Source organism: Dama dama, chromosome 14 (assembly GCF_033118175.1).
Source record: "Dama dama isolate Ldn47 chromosome 14, ASM3311817v1, whole genome shotgun sequence".
In the NCBI taxonomy this organism is placed as follows: domain Eukaryota; kingdom Metazoa; phylum Chordata; class Mammalia; order Artiodactyla; family Cervidae; genus Dama; species Dama dama.
In genome coordinates this window covers 75,203,178-75,218,823 of record NC_083694.1, presented here as the reverse complement: position 1 = coordinate 75,218,823, position 15,646 = coordinate 75,203,178, and the positions used below count along the sequence as shown (strand labels likewise).

Below are 15,646 nucleotides of genomic sequence, written 5' to 3'. Positions count from 1 at the left end.
TGCTGTCCCCTTGGGGGGGCCTGTGCTTTAGGCTTGGATGTTGCTCTTTCTCCTTCTGGACTTTTGCTTTTGATAGAGTCTGCCTGTGTGTGTGTGTGTGTGTGTGTGTGTGTGTGTGTGTACACATGTGTGTAGGTATGTGTGTATGTGCATGTATATGTCTATATATGTATGTATTTATATGTGTGTAGGCATGTGTATGTGTGTGTCTGTATACATATATGTGTGTGTATGTGTGTGTTTGTGTGTACATGTGTAGGTATGTATGTACATGTATATTTCTGTATGTATGGGCTTCCCAGGTGGCTCAGTGGTAAAGAATTTGCCTGCAATGCAGGAGACACAGGAGACCCGGGTTTGATCCCTGGGTCAAGAAGATCCCTCGGAGGAGGAAATGGCAACCCACTCCAGTATCCTTGCCTGGAGAATCCCATGGACAGAGGAGCCTGGCGGGCTATGGTCCATGGGGCTGCAGAGTCGTGCACAGCTGAGTGACTGATCACACACACTGTATATGTCTCTGTGTGTGTGTATACGTGTATATCTGTGTGTTTGTGTGTATGCATATGTGTATGTTTGTGTGTATGTGTGTCCCACACTGTGTATTTCTATAAACTTCTCTTTGTTTTTTCCTTTCTCCATCCTTTTGGCATAGAGAGCCCCAAAGAGCAGTTAAGCACCTAGAAAGCCCACGCCCAAGGGTGACCCACAGGGATTAAATGTTGCCGTGCATCTGTCCTGACAGACAGACAGACACCAAGGCCCCACATCTGCACCAGGGCCTTCCGTTTCCTCTTCCCCTTCCTGTGGGGTATTTCTGTCCCTTGAAGGCCATCAAAGCCTCGGATGTCCGCGGGCTGGGACCTGCCCCCGCCCCACACAGGCCCCTGTTGGCCGCTGGCCACTTGCTAGTCTCTCCTGCTCCCCGCCCCAGCTCCCTGCCTGGTGACAATTCCAGCAGGTGAAACTTGCCCGGCCAGCTGTTCCAAGCACAGGCGTCTCCAAAGCTGAGACCATCTGAAAAGGGGGGACACTCCTGGCCAGGCCGCCTCCCAGAGTGGTGTCCCCAGGCTCACCGGGAGCCAGGTCACAGGCGGCTCTCCATCCCTCACCCCCCCAGCTCAGCTCAGCTCTCCACGAGCCCCACCTCCCCGCTTGGAACCCGTCCCTGCCCCCTCTCCCCCATCACATCACATCCTCTGTCTGCGGGAGGACTCAGTCCTCTTGTTCCCACCAGGTCCTCAGCCCCCGGGGCGGGGCACTCATTGCTGCCTCCGTGGGCTCTGCCCAGGATCCAGCTGCCCCCGCCCTGTGCAGGGGAAAGAGCCCAGAACCGAAGCCCCAGGAGAACCGCGGTGGCCCGGGAGCCTCCCAGGGCCAGTCTCCACGCTTGCAGAGCAGAGCTGGCGTGTGGCTGGAGAGAGCCCCAGGGGCCCCGGCCATGCCCACGTACACCCAGCCCCATCTCCTGCCCACACAGCTCTACAATGAGGAGATCCTCGACCTCTTCGATAGCGCCCGTGACCCCGACGCCCGCCACCGCAAGTCCAACATCAAGATCCACGAGGACGCCAGCGGCAGCATCTACACCACAGGCGTCACCTCGCGCCTCATCAGCTCACAGGAGGAGGTAAGCGACTGCGGAGCCGCGGGGGGCTGGGGGGGGGTGGCCCCGGGCCGCATGGCTGCAGGCCCTGATGTCTGCCCCTCCGCAGCTGATCCAGTGCCTGAAGCAGGGCGCCCTGTCCCGCACCACGGCCAGCACCCAGATGAACGTGCAGAGCTCTCGCTCCCACGCCATCTTCACCATCCACCTGTGTCAGATGCGCGTGTGCGCCCGGCCGGACCTGGTGAGGAGCCCGAGTCAGACATCCGCGGGCGGGAGCCCAGGCTCTGGGCCAGCAGACCCGGACTCAGGCTCACCCTGCCACTTGAGGACTCGCCTTCCTCTCGGTGGGGGAGAAGCAGGCAGTGCACGTGGTCTGATGCTCTGTGTGCCCGAGGCCCCCCAGCCACGCTGCCCCCCAGGGCCTGAGGGCAGGGGCTGGGAGCAGAGAGGCCCATGCTGGCTGGCTTCCCTGCAGGTGAATGAGGCTGTGAGCAGGCTTCCTGATGGCGCCCCTCCTGCGAGCGAGTATGAGACACTCACTGCCAAGTTTCACTTCGTGGACCTGGCCGGCTCTGAGCGGCTGAAGCGGACGGGGGCCACGGGCGAGCGGGCCAAGGAGGGCATCTCCATCAACTGTGGGCTGGTAGGCACGTGGCGGCCAGCACGGCTCAGCCTCGGACCCTCCCCAGGCCCGCCTTGGGCCAGCTGCTGGCCAGGGCATGCCGCTGCCCTGACCCTGACTGCCCGCTGTCACCAGCTCTCACATCTGCCTCTCAACCCTCGGGGAGCCTGCGGGCTGCTGGGGTGAGCGGGCCAGGTCCCCCCTCGGGGCTCACTGGTCCTCCCCCAGTGCCTCTCGAGCACCGGTCTGTCTCTGCAGCTGGCCTTGGGCAACGTGATCAGCGCCCTGGGGGACCAGAGCAAGAAGGTGGTGCACGTGCCCTACAGGGACTCCAAGCTCACCCGGCTCCTCCAGGACTCACTGGGCGGCAACAGGTACCCGCCGACACCCTGGGCCGGGCAGGGGAGCGCAGGGGCCTGCCGGAGGCCGGGTTGGAGCGGGCGGCTCAGTGGACAGGGCCCCGCCCAGCCCTGTGGGCTGCAGGCCTCGAGGTGCCCCCCCAGCCACTACGGTCGGACCGGGCTTCGTCGTCTGCACGGCAGGGAGGGGTGTTCTGAAGGAGGTGCTAGAGCCTGAAGGAGACGCTGAGGCCGCATCACAGCATCACGGCGGTCACCACTGCTGGAGTGGAGACCCAGGCCAGGAGGTGTGGAGCCCCAGCTCCAGGCTCTGCCCAGGTCCTGAGGGCCCCCTGCCTGGAGCATGATCTGCTCCGAAGTGATGCCCCCGCCCCCCGGGCCGGCCCGTGCCCTCGACCTTCATTCCACACCCCCGCACTCCCCAGCCAGACCATCATGATCGCCTGCGTGAGCCCCTCGGACCGCGACTTCATGGAGACGCTAAACACGCTCAAATACGCCAACCGGGCCCGCAACATCAAGAACAAGGTGGTGGTGAACCAGGACAAGACCAGTCAGCAGATCAGCGCGCTGCGGGCCGAGATCGCGCGCCTGCAGATGGAGCTGATGGAGTACAAGGCGGTGAGTAGGCCCCGCCCTCCCAGGCCCCGCCCCCACCCCACGGCCCCGCCCTCCACGGCCCCGCCCCCACCCCTCCACGGCCCCGCCCTCCCAGGCCCCGCCCCCACCCCTCCACGGCCCCGCCCCCTCCCACCCGCCTCACGCACCGCCTGCCAGTCTTGGTGGCCAGGGCCGGGCTCGCCGAGTGACCGAGTGACCGAGCACCGTCGGGGCTCTCAGCACTTACAGTGTCAGACAAAGAGAAACACATCCCGGCTGCAGGGTCTCACGCGTAGGACCGGCGCTCTGCGGGGTTTTACTCTGCTGCGTGCAGTGTGTTGGACCCGAGGAGACTCGGGCTACAGCACAGTAGCGTGAGGACAATTGACGGGACCCCACGAGTGGCCCAGCGTGCCCGGGGGTGCTGCGGGGGAGAGGGCTGGCCCCCCATTCAGGTGGTCAGGGAGGGCCTCAGGGAAGAGGGGCCTTCATTATGGGAACAAGTGAGATCCCAGCAAAAGGAAGTGGGGCGGGCGTCCTCGGGTGCCAACAGGCTAGGAGCAAAGGAACAGAGAAGGGAAAACGAAGCGCTCTGGGGAAGCATCCCATTCTATGTGACTGAGGCAGAAGTCACCAGCAGCGGCCCCTGGCCCGAACCTGCACACAAGTGGGTTTTGGTTTGACTGGCCCTTTGCTTGAAAAGAATGCAAGGGTAGTTGCCACTTTTCTGAAAATTAGGGAGTTTCTGTTTTCTTTAATACTCTGAAGCTCTAACAGGGTGGCACCGGGCTGGCTGGAGTGGCCCGGGGGTGGCCCCTTTCAGACTGAGTGCAGTTCTGTTTGCCGCAGTCCCCCCGCCCGGCCGTCTTACACCTGCCCTCCTCCTTCATGCCCACCCCTGGCTCTGGGTTTTGGCCCTTGGGTTAGTGTTTGTGGAGACAGGAAGCTGAGCAGTGGAGAGGGAGGTGGAGTGAGATTGTGAAGGTCTGGAATGGCTAGTCACGAAATGTGGACTTTCTGTTGTCATGGGAGCCCTGGAAGGGGTCTGAGCCCTGGGAGATGAGAGCTGGCAGGGCTGCCGTGCGGGAGGAGAGGCGGGGGTGGTTGGGAAGAGCATCGTCACCCCCCCACCCCCCACCCCATCCCTGACTGCCCCCCCACCCCACCCGCCACTCCCAGGGCAAGAGAGTGATTGGGGAGGATGGTGCTGAGGGCTACAGCGACCTGTTCCGGGAGAATGCCTTGCTGCAGAAGGAGAACGGGGCACTGCGCCTGCGGGTGAAGGCCATGCAGGAGGCCATCGACGCCATCAACAACCGCGTCACCCAGCTCATGAGCCAGGAGGCCAACCTGCTCCTGGCCAAGGCCGGTGAGTCGGGTGCACCAGGCAGGCTCAGAGCACCGGCAGGCGGGCTCTGCCCCCACACCAGCCCGGGACATGGGGCTCACAGGGCAGCCAGCTTTTCCTTTCTCTGTAAACGCAATCTCACGTGCTGTGATGCTCCACTTCGCATGATGCTGTGTTAAACACACAAGCCCACTTAATTCTCTTAAGCCGTGTAGTGTTCCATATGTGGTGGTGGTGAGTGATTTACTGTAACAGCCTCTGTTGATGGACATTTGCTTGTTTCCAATCTCGCTGTTACCAGCAGCGCCCGGGTCTCTGTGCCCGCAGACAAGCTCCTCTCTGATAGAGACTCCTTGGACAAGGGCGTGTGCCCTGCCCTGTTGGGGGCACTGATAGGAGACCACAGCCTGGAGCTGAAGGGCCTCCCTGCACTTACCTTCTTAACTGTCCCTGCCCCCTGTGTCCCCGCATCCCCGCAGGAGACGGCAACGAGGCCATCGGTGCTCTGATCCAGAACTACATCCGGGAGATCGAGGAGCTGCGGTGAGTGGGCGCCCGCACGCCTGGGAGCCCGGGACCGAGGCGGAGCCGCTCACCTCCACCCCCACCCCGCAGGACCAAGCTCCTGGAGAGCGAGGCCATGAACGAGTCCCTGCGTCGCAGCCTCTCTCGGGCTTCGGCCCGGAGCCCCTACTCCCTGGGCGCGTCCCCAGTCACCCCGGCCAGCTCCATGGAGGATGCCTCTGAGGTCATCCGCCGAGCCAAGCAGGACCTGGAGCGGCTCAAGAAGAAGGAGGTCAGGCAGCGGAGAAAGAGGTGAGGGGAGGCGCTCCCCGGGCAGCCCGAGGGCCCCGTGCTCAGGGACCGTGCGCACCCTGGTGGCCTGGGGACTCACCGAACGAGGCCGCTGTGGACAGAAGCCCCCACTGCCGAGTGCTGGGCATCCCCCGAGGAGGAGGAGGAGGGGGGGGGATCCCACCTGGCTTAATTCTGGGCTGGGGGCTAGGGAAGAGCAGTGGACCCCTGCGGAGCAGGAGCCCAGCCCCACCCAGTGCCTGAAGCTCTTGCCCCCCCAGCCCGCACCCCTGCAATCACTCAGGGCAGGTTAGTCCCCTGACCTGTCCACCTTTCACTCCTGGGCAGCCCAGAGAAAGAGGCCTTCAAAAAGAGGGCAAAACTCCAACAAGAGAACAGCGAGGAGACGGATGACAATGATGCCGAGGAGGTGAGGGACCCCCGCCCCCCCAAGCTGCCCCCATGTCCCTGCCCAGGTGAGGGTCCCCACAGACACGCTCGTGCAGGGTGGGAGAGGGCTCAGGCTGGCCTCTAGTGGGTCCGTGTGCCTCCTGGTATCTGACTGGCCGCCGTGGTGACGTCCCTCCCTCAGCCCCGCATCCCAGTTAGGTGATTCAGGCAGGAGCTGCTCTGGAGGGGCTCTGCCAAGGCTGTTGGGAGGAGTGGGTGGGACTCTCCCAGGAGTGAGGGTGGGGAGGGAGCCCCCCCAGTCACGGCCCACCCCACTCCCCACCCTCCTGACGGTGCCTGGCGCCCAGGAGGACGAGGAGCGAGAAGAGAGCGGCTGTGAGGAGGAGGAGGGCCGCGAGGATGAGGACGAGGACTCGGGCAGCGAGGAGAGCCTGGTGGACTCCGACTCTGACCCAGAGGAGAAGGGTGCGTGCTCCCGGGCGGGGGAACCCCGAGGCGGGGCTGCCTTCCATGGGGACCCAGAGAAACTGCTCAGGGCAGTGGATGTCCGACGTCCAGGCAGGAACTCAGACATGCAACCCATCATAGCAGAAACTTACTAAGCACGCGTTGGTGCCGGGCTCTGAGCTGAACTTACCCCTTCACGTGCCCGGCCTCGCTGTCCACATGACCACCCTGGAGGGACATGTTAGGACCCCCTCCCTTCGTCACCACTGAAGAGCAGTCCCACGAAAGTTGGTGGCCCACCCCTGGGTGTGGGGGATGCAGAGCTGGGCCTTGGACCGAGGCCTGGCTGTTCCAAAGCCCACTCCTCTAAGCAGGCCGTGTGTCCCTCAGTTCTGACCCAGAGTCCTGCCGACTGCTCTGCGTCCTCCCCCCCTGCAGCCCGCCGCCTCCCGGGTCGTCCACAGCGAGTGGACATCAGCCTCTGGGGCTCAGCAGGGGCGGGTGAGACGCCGGGCTCCCGCAGGTCCTGGGCCCAGCACAGCACTTCCAGGCTGCTCTTTCAGGGTGTCCCCACCAGGCAGCCCCTGCCCACCGTGGGATGAGTTATTTCCTCTCGCTGCTGGTCACTGAGTGGTCACGGCTGGCCAGAGGAAGGCCCTGTCCCCATCCGCTCACCCCGGGCCCCAAGCACCCCAGCCAGCCTGTCTCTGCGCCCACAGAGGTGAACTATCAGGCGGACCTGGCCGACCTGACGTGCGAGATAGAAATCAAGCAGAAGCTGATTGACGAGCTGGAGAACAGCCAGCGGCGGCTGCAAACCCTGAAGCACCAGTACGAGGAGAAGCTGATCCTGCTGCAGAACAAGATCCGGGACACCCAGCTGGAGCGTGACCGCGTGCTGCAGAACCTCAGTGAGGCCCCGCCCTGCCCTGCGAGGCCCCGCCCACCACGAACCCCGCCCCACCCACCGCGAGGCCCCCGCCCCACCATACATATTAGAATCCTTTCTATCGCCAGGTACATGAAGGTGACACCCCTCAGTCTTTTTTTTCCTTAATTCTCTCCTAGGATGTTTCCTTTGGTTCCGTTTACAAATCTGCTTCTCACAATGTGTCTTACGTACATCACTCTCAGCCTGTTCACCCTGTTACTATTCATTCATTCACTCACTCACACATTCACTTACTCAGCAAGCGTCCGTGGAATAGTCCTGCAGAGTGGCCCTTGTTCTAGGTGCCAGAGATGTTGGAGTGAGCGCTCTAGTGGGGAGAGGCAGACGGCAGGAAGTGGCGGACTCTACAGCGTGTCAGGGGTGACAAGTGCCATGGGAGGAAGCAGCAGGGAAGGAGGCAGGGCGTGCTGGGGAGGGGGTGGACGTGTTGTAAAGGGTGGTCGTGGGAGACTCGCTGAGAAGCTGGCGTCTGAGAATGAGGGAGGGGAAGAGCACTGCAGGCAGAGGGAACAGAACATGCTGAGGCCCTGGGGGCACCCCGATGACTGGGCACAGTGGGAGGCACGGCAGCAGCAGAGGAGGTCAGAAGAGAGATGTGGCCGGATGTGCCGCTCGTTTTAAGGACTTCTGTCTTATTCTCTGAGGGACAAGGGAAGCTGGGGCTCTGAGAGAGGTGATGTAGATTTTGAAAGCATTCTGACGAGATCGCTCCAGCTGCTGTGCAGGGAAACACAAGTGGAAGCTTGAGGCCTGCTGGGCAACTGTTACAGAGGTTCTGGTGAGCGGTGTGTGGGCAGGAGGCCATGAGAAGCCGTCAAATCTTAGATACATTTTGAGGATGCCGACAAAGGGCTTTGTTGGTTGATTGGTGGGAGATTAGGAGAGGGGAGCCAAGGATGCCTCCAGGTACCAGTATGATGGTAGATACTGAGATGAGGAAGACTGCTGGGTGAAGGGGTGGGTTTGCACTTGTTAATCTGCCATGTCTGTTGGCAGATCAGGTCAAGGGTGGAGAAGGCTTGTTTCTTCTGCCGGAGCCCCTGTCACTCTGCCTTCTCTTACTAACCCTTCCCCTCCCCGCTGGTCCAGCCCTCTCCTCCAATCATGGGTCAGAAGTGGGCCAGCGGACCTGGTCCTCAGGCCCCTCCTGGGAAGCTGGAGAGCTCGGCTCAGAGATCTCAGGGTGAATCACTTCTTCAAGGCCCCTAGAATATCCTTGGGTGTCTCCTAGTCCGAGCCCCTCCTTGTTCACCAGACGGAACAGGCTGAGGAGGGTGTGACTCACCAACATCGCCCAGTGAGACCTCCCCCGCGCCCGGTCCGAGCCCAGGGCACCGGGGCCGGGGACCTGCGCCAACGCTGCCCGCCTGCACGCAGGTACCATGGAGTGCTACACGGAGGAGAAGGCCAACAAGATCAAGGCGGACTACGAGAAGAGGCTGCGGGAGATGAACCGGGACCTGCAGAAGCTGCAGGCCGCCCAGAAGGAGCACGCGCGGCTGCTCAAGAACCAGTCTCGCTATGAGAGGGAGCTCAAGAAGCTGCAGGCCGAGGTGGCCGAGATGAAGAAGGCCAAAGTAAGGGCCGGGGGCGGGGCCTGGGTGGGGCTGGGGGCGGGGCCGAGATGAAGGCCACGGGGGGCGGGGCGGGGCCGAAAGGAAGAAGGCTAAAAGGGGCGGGCTGAGGGCATGGGAGGCGGGGTGTAGTCTCAAAATCCATTTGAAAGTGAAGAAAATGTTAGCTGCTTAGTCGAGTCCGACTCTTTGCAACTCCATGGGCTGTATAGCCCGCTAGGCCCCTCTGTCTATAGGGATTCTCCAGGCAAGGATACTGGAGTGGGATGCCATTTCCTCCTCCAGGAGATCTTCCCGACCCAGGGATCAAATCCAGGTCTCCTGCATCGCAGACAGGTTCTTTACTGTCTGAGCCTCAGGGAAGCCCTAAAAATCCATTTACCGTGTTAAAAATAGCCATCACTGTCAGCGTGGATGCTCGTCTTGACACTTGACGTTGCCTGTTTCAACTGTCCTGCTCCTGGACCTTGTCCTCTTAGCTCGAGCGTTGTCCAGAGTGAAAGCACCTTTCCCAGTAGAGGGTCCGGAGAGGACCCCCAGGGACCCCGCCCAGTGCAGTGGTCTCCAGTCCGCGCGCAGTGCACGAGTCCTCGGGTCTGGGCCGCCTCCACCTGCGGACGCCGACCAGGGTTCCGAGGATGCGGGGGACTTGGTCAGCGGGCGCCCTCTGGCGGCAAGAGGGAGGCCCTGGGCCTTGGTTGTCGCCCTTCAGGACTCGAACTGGAGCTCATGGAGCGGATCGCCCGGGAAGTCGGTGTGCGCCCTCTCTCTGTCCGCTTGCAGGTCCCCTGGTTAAGCCTCTCCAGGTGCCCTGGCATCATCTCAGGGGAGGTGACGCCACTGTAGACCTCTAGGAGGGAGGATCCTCCTGTGGCTCTGAAGCCTGGAAAAATAATACTAATGTAATAATGCCCACGACATGTGGGAAGTACAGAGGATCCCTGCGTGTTCCTGGGCTTCAATCTCAGCTTGTTTGGCCCTCCAGCGGGGACCCCCCTGCTCTGCTCACCTCACTTAGCTCTTGTGAGCCTGGGGGAGAGGCTGAGAAAAGCACCCTTGGGCCGTTCCCGCAGGGGGATGTACCCAGGAGTAGTGTTCCTGCAGGGAGCATGCCCAGGAGGAGTGCAGGGTTTCGTCAGAAGGACCCGGGGCAGCAGGCATGGACTCTGACCAGATGCCGCAAGCGCGGTGGCCAGGACCCTCCCACTGCAGCTGAGGGGCGCCCGTGCTCACGGAGGTGCCCTCGGGAGCGGGGAAGCCCAGAGCGGGGCCGCCGGGGGCCCTGATGACGCATGCCTGGAGTCTCCCCGCCGCTCTGAGACCGCCACCCCGTGACGACCTGTGTGGGGCTCAGCCACACAGGCGGAGTTGGGCAGATGGCCCTTGTCCCGGAAGACACATTCCTCTGAAGGAAGCCTCGGGCTCTGACTCCGGCCCCAGAAGGGGGCCGCCACGTTGGGGTGTATGCTGCACCCCCACATTCGGGTTCGCTTCCAGCCGAGGCTTGGCTCGCTCTAGCCAGCCCCAGCCCTTTGGGGCAGCATTCACTCCGGACCCACAGGCCCAGCACCAGGGAGGCCCCCCCACCTGCAGCTCCCCCGACACAGCCACCGGCCCCCGTCCAGCTTCCCTCCCTGCCGGGCCGGGTCCTCTCCTGACTGTCCTCGGGGCAGGCTGGTGATGTTCCTGGGGTGCCCGAGGCGTCAGTGGTAGCGGAGGGACCGCCCGGCCCGGTTCTCATGGCCCGCCTCGTGGGAGGGGTCTGAGCCTGTGCACCAGAGGGAGACGAGCCTCCGGGTGCCCCGTCATGCGGGTCATCGCTGCCCTGACAGTGCCCTCTGTGCCGGGAACTCAGCTCCAGACTCTGTGCTTGGGGGCTGCCCTGCCCTGACCCACGGCCGTGGTAAGAGCTGGATTTCGAAGCAAAATGACCCCGACCACAAGCCTAGCCACCCATTGCTGAATTTCTGACTTTAAGCCGTTTGGTCTCTCTGAGGTTCACATCCTGTTTATGAAATAGGAGTGGTGCCGCCGCTCTCATCTGACTGTTACGAGGGTCTGGGCATGCAGTGTGGGCTCCATCCATGCTCCTGGTTTTTATGGTCACCATGAGCCTGGCCTAAGGACTCACTCCACAGCAGCTCAGCTCCATTCAGGCAGGAGTGCCTGCCTCCGGCCACGCAGGCTGGGCCCACACCGGCCGGGCCCTGGCGGTGGCTACAAGTGGGGGCCGCCAGGGGCCAGGGCCAGAGCCGCAGGGGTCGCGCTGCACCTGCCGCGTGGTGACGCCTGCACGGCCAGGCTGGCAGAAAGGCCGTTCCTGTTGGGAGCTTGGCCAGGGGGCGGGTCAGCTTCAAGCTCTGCGGAGAGTAGGGGACAGGCCCCGAGGCACTGCCCCCCACCTCACAGCCACTGCCCACCCCCCCCCCCTCCCCACAGGTGGCCCTGATGAAGCAGATGCGGGAGGAGCAGCAGCGGCGGCGGCTGGTGGAAACCAAGCGGACCCGGGAGATCGCGCAGCTCCGGAAGGAGCAGCGGCGGCAGGAGGTGAGGGCGCTTCTGGGCCCCGGCCCCTCTCCCCGTGCACTGGCGCCCTTGCTGACCACCCAGGCCCCGGCAGGCCGTCCTCGGCGGAGAGGAGGTGCCTGGAGGCAAGTGCGGCCCCACGCGGGAGGGCAAGACGGCTGCGGGCACCCAGCCTGGTCCCTGTGTGGTTCCGAGCCAGGCCTGGAGCCCCACGCCGGCCAGGACCCAGCATGCCAGCCCCAGCGTCCAGCCTGCAGAGAGGCCTGTGGGGCCCAGCCCTTTGCCTCAGGCTCCTCGCCTCCGCCCTGGTGGGGAGAAGAGGCTGAGAGACGTGCCCTCCAAATGCTGGGTCCCCTTTCCCTGTGAGTTCTGGCAGCACAAGGCTGCCCTCCGGAGCCGGCCGGGGGCGGGGAACCAGGCTCAGTGCCTGAGCGAGGGGCTCCACCCCCTTCTCACCCCCAGTTTCAGATCCGAGCTCTGGAGTCCCAGAAGAGGCAGCAGGAAATAGTCTTGAGGAGGAAGACTCAGGAGGTGAGTGCAGTCCCCTGCCCGGCCCCCAGACCCCCCCCCCCCCGCCCCCGCTGAGTGCTGACCCAGGGTTATCCCGTGGGGGCGCTGAAGCGGGGGGAGCAGGGGTTCCGGTCCGGATGCCCGAGATGTTAGTTTTTAAAAAGAGAAGTCTCTTTTTTGTTCATTTCACATCAAAGACCCCTTGGCCCTTTCTCCATCCCAAACCCAGGCCAGGACGGAGCGGCCCCTGTATTCTCCCCGCCTAGCACCCCCAGGCTGGGCCTTTGCGTGGGCCTGGGGGCACCCCGCCCAGTGGGCCCCTCTCCTCTGGACCCCCAGGTTTCTGCACTGAGGCGTCTGGCCAAGCCCATGTCTGAGCGGGTGGCAGGGCGAGTAGGACTGAAGTCACCCGTGCTGGACTCAGGGGCCGAGGTGTCGGCCAGCACCACCTCGTCTGAGGCCGAATCGGGGGCCCGCTGCGTCTCCAGCATCGTGCGCCAGTGGGACCGCAAGATCAACCACTTCCTGGGGGGCCACCCCGCGCCCACTGTGCCTGGCGCCCGCCCTGCCAGGTGAGGAGGCCCGGCGCCTGAGCTTTGGGGGCTGCAGGGCGGGGCCTCGGAGGCTCCAGGTGAGAGGCTCCGCACAGTGCAGAGGCTGAGAGTGGTCCCGCCCTGGCCCTTCGCCTGTGCCCCCCCAGGAAGAAGTTCCAGAAGAAGGGGGCCAGCCAGAGCTTCAGCAAGGCCGCCAGGCTCAAGTGGCAGTCGCTGGAGCGGAGGATCCTGGACATCGTCATGCAGAGGATGACCATCGTCAATCTGGAGGCCGACATGGAGCGGCTCATCAAGGTGGGCCCACCCCTCCGTCCCCCCTCCACTCCCCGGGCGCGGGGGGCAGCAGCCTGAGGCCTCGCCCGCCTCCCCAGAAAAGGGAGGAGCTCTCCCTCCTGCAGGAGGCGCTGCGCAGGAAGCGGGAGCGGCTGCAGGCGGAGAGCCCCGAGGAGGAGAAGGGGCTTCAGGAGCTGGCGGAGGAGATCGAGGTGCTGGCGGCCAACATCGACTACATCAACGACAGCATCGGCGACTGCCAGGCCACCATCGTGCAGCTGGAGGAGACCAAGGTGCCCGGGGGCCGGGCGGGCCGGGCGGGCGCGGGTGGGCGGCGGGGCAGCCGGGTGACCCGCCCTCTGCCTCCCCGCCAGGAGGAGCTGGACTCCACGGACACGTCGGTGGTCATCAGCTCCTGCTCCCTGGCCGAAGCCCGCCTCCTGCTGGACAACTTCCTCAAGGCGTCTATCGATAAGGTGGGTGGGTCGCTGGCCTCCTGCCCCAACCCAGGGGACGGGCGCCTCTGGGGCCTGCCTGGGCTGGAGCACTCACAGCCGGCTGCCCAGCTGCGTCACTCATGGGGGGACGCTATAAAGCGGGGGTGACGGCTGGCTGTGCGGCTTTAACGAGGTGATGTGGCCAGGGGCTTGGTGCGGTCACCACACACACAGCAGGGCCTGAGCCTCTGGAGGGGGAGGCAGCAGCTTGTGTGTGTGTGTGTGCGTATGTGTGTGTGTGTTTGTCTGTGTGTGTGTGTGTGTCTCCGTGTCTCTGTGTGTGTCTGTCTACGTGTGTCTGTGTGTGTGTCTCTGTGTGTCTGTGTGTGTCTCTGTGTGCGTGCATCTGTGTGTGTGTGTGTGTGTGTCTGTGTGTGTGTCTGTGTCTCTGTGTGCATGTGTGTGTGTGTCTGTGTGTCTGTGTGTGTATCTGTGTGTCTGTCTACGTGTGTCTGTGTGTGTGTCTGTCTACGTGTGTCTGTGTGTGTGTCTCTGTGTCTCTGTGTGCATGTGTGTGTGAGGTGGGGCAGCCGGAGCAGACAGATGGACATGCTCCTCCCAGGGGTGGGGTTGGTGCTGGAACAGCAGGTGCGTCTCAGTTCCCAGGCCCGCTCCGATGGAGCCCAGGCTGCGGGTGGCTTCCTTCCCCTGGGGCTGTGCCTGCCGGGCAGCTCCGGGCCGGGGCAGGAGACTGCCCTCCCCCACCCTCCCCTCCCCGTTCCCCAGGGAGCTCTCTCAGCTCTGCTCTCGGGAGGGTGTTCCTCTGCTGGGCTGTCACGACCAGCATCACTGGTCGGGGGCCTAAATGCACACCTTCCTCCTCCCAGTCCTGGAGGCTGGAGGCCAGAGACCAGGTGCGAGGTGCAGGCAGGGCCGGCTTCCTCGGAGCCTGTCTCCACGCCTTGCAGGCGCAGCCTTCCCCCTCCCGTGGTCGCCCCTCTGTGTATCTGTGTCATGATCTCCTCTTATAAAGGACAGTAGTCACGGGGATTAGGGCCCCTAGAGACTTCATTTTCAGTTGATCACCTCTTTCCTGCGTGTGTGCCAACTTAGCTTCAGTCCTGTCCGCCAGGCTCCTCTGTCTTTGGGATTCTCCAGGCAAGAATACTGGGTACACACACAGGAGGTAGCCCTCCTCCTGGGGATCTTCCCAATCCAGGGATCGAACCCACGTCCTTTACCTCTTCTGCACCGGCAGGCGGGTTCTTTGCCACTAGCACCACCTGGGAAGCCCTGATCATCTCCTGAAGCCCCTCATTTCCACATGCAGTCCCCTTCTGAGGTCCTGGGGTTACATCTGCGTATGTGTCTGGGGACACAGTTCAGGCCACACGGGGAGCATGCCCCTAGCGTGGATGTGGGGGAAGCCAAGGGCCCGGGGTGTGTCTTGGGTCTGTGATCGGGGCAGGGTGAGGGCTGCAAGCCCTCCGAGCTCTTATGAGGCGCAGATACTGGGAGGGCACGGATGGGGGTCCCCATGGCACCAGGCCAGGAAGGGTGACCCCAGGCCTTGCTGCCCATCCTCAGGGGCTGCAGGTGGCACAGAAGGAGGCACAGATCCGGCTGCTGGAGGGGCGGCTGCGGCAGACGGACATAGCGGGCTCCTCCCAGAACCACGTGCTCCTGGAGGCGCTGCGGGACAAGGCCGAGGCCCGCCCCGAGCTGCAGGCCCTCATCCACAACGTGCAGCAGGGTATGGGCCCCCCAGGCACCCCCAGACACCCGGGGCTCCCTCCCCCCACCCCAGAGGCCCTCGCTTCCCCGTGCTCCCCAGAAGCCCCAGTCTGACCCCCAGGAACGGTGGGAGGGAGGCCACCTTCCCCGCACTCCGTGGGTTGGGGTCTCACCCCCAGCTCCCTCCTTCCCCACAGAGAATGGCTATGCCAGCACGGATGAGGAGGTGTCCGAGTTCTCTGAGGGGAGGTGAGTTTCCAGGTCGGGAGGGGGCATGTGCCCCGGGCTGGGCCGAGGGCTGAACCAGGGCCCGGGGATTCCCAGGGACCCACGAGTCTAAGTCCCCAGGAGCCAGAATCCCAGCTGTCAGCACCCTGACCCTCATCGGCTTCTCCCTTAGCTTCTCCCAGTCATTCACCATGAAAGGCTCCACCAGCCACGATGACTTCAAGTTCAAGGTGAGCCCACTGGCAGGCAGACAGGCTGCTCCCCACAGCCTGGTCCCCGCCTTCCCGTGGTACGGCCCCCGCCCCCAGCCCCAACCCAGTACTGCCTCCAGCTGGGGTGCAGGGGCCAAGACGGGTCTCAGCTGGAACCGGGGTGGGGGTGGGGCGGGTGTGTGACCTCTGACAGCCCCTTCCTTCTGAAGCGGGTGGAGTGACATCACCACAGCCCAAGGCCCCGCCTTCAGAAATCCCCCTCTTCCTCACCAAACCGCCTCCAGCTCTGATCAGAGCCTCGCCCCGGATGTTCAGTCACTGTGCATGAGGGTCTGCAGTCAGGGAGCGGTTTCTAGGCTAGACTGAACCCCCAGCGGGACGCATTATAGAGGGAAGGCAGAGTGCTGGGACCCAGGAGCAGAGATGTGAGCGCAGCCTCTGGGTGTACTGAGGAC

At 63.7% G+C, this 15,646-nt stretch overlaps 1 protein-coding gene across 4 annotated transcripts in view; it reads left to right on the top strand.

Annotated features, from left to right (window-relative positions):
- The window catches only part of KIF21B (kinesin family member 21B), a 43,358-nt gene that overhangs the window by 13,736 nt on the left and 13,976 nt on the right, over positions 1–15,646 (top strand). For 3 of the 4 annotated variants that reach the window (XM_061161116.1, XM_061161115.1, XM_061161113.1), the window contains exons 4-24: positions 1,481–1,630; positions 1,716–1,850; positions 2,085–2,252; positions 2,490–2,605; positions 3,016–3,211; positions 4,370–4,559; positions 5,018–5,081; positions 5,154–5,354; positions 5,682–5,763; positions 6,092–6,209; positions 6,911–7,102; positions 8,521–8,720; positions 11,157–11,264; positions 11,706–11,774; positions 12,093–12,325; positions 12,454–12,601; positions 12,679–12,873; positions 12,955–13,056; positions 14,605–14,770; positions 14,949–15,000; positions 15,152–15,209. In XM_061161116.1, coding sequence (XP_061017099.1) covers positions 1,481–1,630; positions 1,716–1,850; positions 2,085–2,252; positions 2,490–2,605; positions 3,016–3,211; positions 4,370–4,559; positions 5,018–5,081; positions 5,154–5,354; positions 5,682–5,763; positions 6,092–6,209; positions 6,911–7,102; positions 8,521–8,720; positions 11,157–11,264; positions 11,706–11,774; positions 12,093–12,325; positions 12,454–12,601; positions 12,679–12,873; positions 12,955–13,056; positions 14,605–14,770; positions 14,949–15,000; positions 15,152–15,209 — 2,943 coding nt within the window. The remainder of the gene's footprint in view (positions 1–1,480; positions 1,631–1,715; positions 1,851–2,084; positions 2,253–2,489; positions 2,606–3,015; positions 3,212–4,369; positions 4,560–5,017; positions 5,082–5,153; positions 5,355–5,681; positions 5,764–6,091; positions 6,210–6,910; positions 7,103–8,520; positions 8,721–11,156; positions 11,265–11,705; positions 11,775–12,092; positions 12,326–12,453; positions 12,602–12,678; positions 12,874–12,954; positions 13,057–14,604; positions 14,771–14,948; positions 15,001–15,151; positions 15,210–15,646) is intronic. The other variant, XM_061161114.1, reaches the window with a different exon arrangement.